Source organism: Mus caroli, chromosome 16 (genome assembly GCF_900094665.2).
Source record: "Mus caroli chromosome 16, CAROLI_EIJ_v1.1, whole genome shotgun sequence".
NCBI lineage: Eukaryota > Metazoa > Chordata > Mammalia > Rodentia > Muridae > Mus > Mus caroli.
The window spans coordinates 12,172,110-12,176,794 of record NC_034585.1 but is presented as its reverse complement, the minus strand read 5'-3'; the positions used below and the strand labels follow the sequence as shown (position 1 = coordinate 12,176,794).

General features: G+C 48.2%; 2 protein-coding genes across 2 annotated transcripts in view; one reads left to right on the top strand and one right to left on the bottom strand.

The window, feature by feature from the left end:
- Prkdc (protein kinase, DNA-activated, catalytic subunit) overlaps positions 1-3,529 on the bottom strand; it is a 198,462-nt gene extending 194,933 nt beyond the window's left edge. Inside the window, exon 1 of the mRNA XM_029470470.1 lies at positions 3,368-3,529. Coding sequence (XP_029326330.1) covers positions 3,368-3,521 — 154 coding nt within the window. The 5' untranslated portion in view covers positions 3,522-3,529. The remainder of the gene's footprint in view (positions 1-3,367) is intronic.
- Positions 3,530-4,012: 483 nt separating this feature from the next.
- The window catches only part of Mcm4 (minichromosome maintenance complex component 4), a 15,067-nt gene continuing 14,394 nt past the window's right edge, over positions 4,013-4,685 (top strand). The window contains exon 1 of the mRNA XM_021184685.1: positions 4,013-4,297. Coding sequence (XP_021040344.1) covers positions 4,228-4,297 — 70 coding nt within the window. The 5' untranslated portion in view covers positions 4,013-4,227. The remainder of the gene's footprint in view (positions 4,298-4,685) is intronic.

The following is a 4,685-nucleotide window of genomic DNA, read 5'->3' as shown; positions in this document are numbered from 1 at the left end:
AAAAAAAAAAAAAAAAAAAAAGAATCAACAAATGGGACCTCGTAAAACTGAAAAGCTTTTGTAAGGCAAAGGACACTATCAATAGGATAAAATGGCAACCAACAGATTGGAAAAAGATCTTCACCAATCCTACATCCAGTGGAGGGCTAATATCTAATATATGCAAAGAAATCAAGAAATTAAGACTCCAGAGAACCAAATAACACTATTAAAAAATGGGGTACAGAGCTAAACAAAGAATTCTCAACTGAAGAATCTCGAATGGCTGAGACACACCTAAAGAAATGTTCAACATCCTTAGTCATCAAGGAAATGCAAATCAAAACGACCCTGAGATGCCACCTCACACCAAGCAGAATGGCTAAGGACGAAGCTAGAGCTGCAGCCCTTAGGGGCCTAGACTTGTCTCATCCTCCCCAGGACATTCTTACACTACAACCTACATCTCCACCCTCATCCCCTGACACCCACCAAACTCTGCCCTCTCTTCACCAACTCTTTCATCCTAACAGCCAAGCACTGTCCTCTTCTAAGACCTACAGCCTACTCCTGAGGACTCACACTTCTTAAAATCTACCACTGCTTCTTGCAACATCTGTCAGATGTCTGACTCCAACTGAACGTATCGTAGCACCCCTTTTCCTATCCATCAAGCTAGAGGTTCCCTTCCTGGAATTGACTGGCAACTTGACTTTACCCACATGCCCACTGTCAGACATGCTAAGTACCTCCTGGTCTTAGTAGACTCCTTCTCACTTCTCGGGGTGGGTAGAGGCATTTCCCACTAGCAAAAGGGCTCAGATAGTCTCTGATCTCCTCCTAGAGATCATCCCCCCCCCATTTGATGTCCCAGCCTCTCTTCAATCAGACAATGGTCCCGAATTTACTTCCCAAGTTTCTCAAATACTATCTAAGGCCCTAGACATCCCCTGGCATTTTCATATTCCCTACCACCCTCAATCTTCATGTAAGGTAGAAAGAACTAGCCGCTCTTAAAAACCACTCTTGTTAAGCTGTCACAAGAACTTCACCTTGATTGGGTAAAACTCCTACTTCTGGCTCTTTGCAGGCTACGAGCTCTCCCCAAGTGACCTCTCCTCATCTTGCCCTTTGAACTCATGTATGGACATCCAGTCCTAACTCCTGGTCTTTCACATAAATGCTCTCCCCTCCCAGACCATCTATCTACTCACCCCATTACTTTGCCACCTCCATTCTCTCCTATGGAACTTTGCTGACCATCTATCTTGGCCACACACTGTGTTCTGTCCACTGCCTGACAGCATTAGAGACCAAGTCCTTCTATCCCCTCCAGATCACTGGCCCTCACCCCTCTCCCCCAAATGCCCTTTTAAGGTAATCCTCACGACCCCTCCAGCTGCTAAACTCCATGGACTCTCTCATTGGGTCCATCTGTCTCACCTCAAACCTTACATTCCTCCACCTAAAAATGACTCCTCTTCATACACGTTGACCTAACAGGACCATGCTCTGTTAAGTTCTGGAGGACATCAAGACCACCCATTTTGTCCCCAATCCCAGAAAATGAGACTCCACTCCAGTAACCAAGCTTGACCTCACTGGATTAGACATGGGTCTCTCATCCTCCCCCTGCTGTTCATTTCTATCCAGGGCAGCCAGAGATTCTAGGTGCAAGGAAACCCCCCAGATAACAGTCTTTCCAAATAGGGTCAGGAAACTGCTCCGTAGCCGGATGCTAGGAACATCCTAGCAAATTGCTGTCATCACAATATCTGTTATCCCATCTAAATATTATAATTTCTATACTTGCTTTCTCTTTTACCACACAAAAGATTATTGTAAAAAATGGCCAGACAATATGGAGGCTGTCCATATTGGTTTTGTCAGATACATATGCTAGGATCGCAGACCAATCATTTCTTCTATTAACACAAGACACTCTTTTTCTGCATACAAGACCCATGGGATTCCAGGTGGGAGACAGGAGTTGTTGATCGATTCTTTGGCAGCTGTGGTGCTTCAGAACAAACAGGGGCTAGATGTCCTGACAGCTAAAGAAGATGGTCTTTGCCTGTTCCTCCAAGAAAAATGCTGTTTCTACGTCAACCAACCCAGGACAGTGAGTAATAAAATCCAGGAGCTACAGTCAGACATAAAGAACTTCAGGGACCGTGAGACTTCCAGTTCTCAGATTTCTGAAAATCCTATATAGAAGTGGATGCTCCCTTTCATTTTTTGTTTTTGTGTTTTGTTGTTGTTTTGGGTTTTTTGTTTTTGTTTTTTCAGACAGGGTTTCTCTGTGTAGCCCTGGCTGTCCTGGAACTCACTCTGTAGACCAGGCTGGCCTCGAACTCAGAAATCCGCCTGCCTCTGCCTCCCGAGTGCTGGGGTTAAGCAACTTTCCTAGTCATCTTCCTGGTGTTATTATTTGCTCCCTGCCTCATTAATCTTGTTTCTCCATTCCTTCAATGAGAAATACAAAAAAATCCCTAACCAAACTATTAATCAGCTCCTGTTACAGTATTACCAGCCCGCTGCCCACAGAAGAGCTGCTGTCCACAGAGGAACCTGATGTGAACTTTTACCAAGTCGATCCCGATGGTGAAAACCAGCTACCCCCCAAAATTGACACCCTAGACAACAGGAAGCAGCTTAAGAGACACAACGCCCTTGTTCCCTTTTCACCATCGGCTTTCCCCTCCCTTTTTCTTTCCTTCTCTTTATTATAACAAGGGAGGAATGTTGGCATCAGGACCTCCCAAACCTATGACATCACATGCGATAGCAAGGCCAGCAGACCTGTTGCCAAGACACCAGGCACCATATTCCCCCACAAACCTCTTACACGTGGAACTGTTTTGGGCCCAGTGTGCTGTGTTCAGATTCGAGCCTCTATTTTAACACATCAATTACTAAATGGTTAAAAAGAGCAAGGCACGTGTGGTACCTCACATCTATAACCCCAGCATTTGAAGACTTGTTCTACATACATAGTAAATTCCAGACTATCTTGGGCTATAACCCAAGACAGGAAATACCTAACCCCAAAAATAAAAATGTCTACAGAATTGCATGACTTTCATTAATTTCTGCAATTATTCTGAAAACATGGTGCAACGAAAAAAGGATTTTTGTCGAGGTCCTATTGAGTTCAAGCGAGTTTATTCTGGAAGAAAATACTTCCATCTTGCACTCTCATCCAACTTTGGATAAAAATGACTACCAAACTTGGAGGTCATTTTCCAACACCTGTTTTAAAGCATCTTCCTCAGATGCTAGGAAGAGAGCAGTATACGCATCTACCAATTCCACAAACTTCACGGGACGTTGACTACACGCACCACAGAGAGAAACGCTGAGCCCTCCATCTAGGGACCTTACCCACCCTGCACTGCGGGGCTAGTGCTCAGCACGCACTCCTGCCCCAGACTACGGATCAGCTGGTAACTGGCCCCGGCAGCACTGCAGCGGTCTGCTGCGGACACGAACTCCTGCAGCTGCAGTAGCCAACACCGCACGCCGGTTCCCTCCTCCGCCATCACGCCGGCACCGCTTCGCGCATGCGCGTCTCAGCCCTCTAGCCTGCCCTTCCCTGAAGGCCCAGCCGGAACTGCTCCCTTATACTCTCGCGGGGGTGGGGGTGAAGACGCGCACCGGCCTGCAGATCTATAGCGTTTAACTTGTGCACATCGGAACGCAAAGGGACAGAACCAGTCTAACTATGCGAGATATCACAGATTGGTGTTTGCACTCGGGACAGCTCAGATGTAAACACACGAGGAAGTTGTGCGGGCCCCGGGTTTCCCGCCAAAACGCAATCCCGCTGCAGGATGGCCCATCCAAGGCGAGGGGCGTGCAAGTGAATCTAGGCTGTAATTCCTAGGTAGCGGTCGAGAACTCCCCCTCCGGCTTGCAGTGGCGCCTTCCGGAGGCGGAGCTACACGCCTTTGCCTCTGTGATTGGCCGGAAACCTCCTCTCAGTGCTCACTTACGGCCCTTTCTGGAGGCGGAGCTACGCGCACTTGCCTCTTTGATTGGCCAGGCGTCCCCGGTCGCTGTGACGACAGAGCGGCTGGCGGGAAACGCTTCAACCTGCGGTCCCAGGAACGCTCTCCTGGGTGGGTGCAGAACTCTGACTCGCCGTTTTGTGCGTGTTTGCAGCTAACCCGGATCCGAGGTACGAGAGGTCCCGGAGCGGGACAACTGAGAGCCAGATTTCTCTTGTGGCGCAGCAACCACAGCACCATGTCGTCCCCGGCATCCACCCCGAGCCGCCGCAGCAGCCGACGCGGACGAGTCACCCCAACCCAGTCCCGTGAGTTCCCTCCTTCATCTGCCCCCTTTCCGCCTCGCACTGTGAAAAGTCCTGAGTCCTTCGAGCCTGGTGTGTGGTTGACAGGCCTTGAGCATATAGTAGCCTCCGTCACCCACATACGGGGCGCTCGTCTCCAGGCAGTCTGGCGTGGTCAGTTCAGTTAACCAACCTTTCCCTACACCTTGTCCCTCTGTTCCAGTTTGGGTGTTTTTTTTTGTTTTTTTTTTTTTTTTTTTTTGGGGTGGGTGTGTTTTTGTTTTTGCTTTTGTTTATGTAATATGACTACCCTAAGACACTTCCTGGGAGACTAAGCATGAGCGTTGATAGTCTTTTTTTGTTTTGTTTTGTATGACGGAAGTTCGAAGTGAGGAAAGCAGGTCGTCTCCCA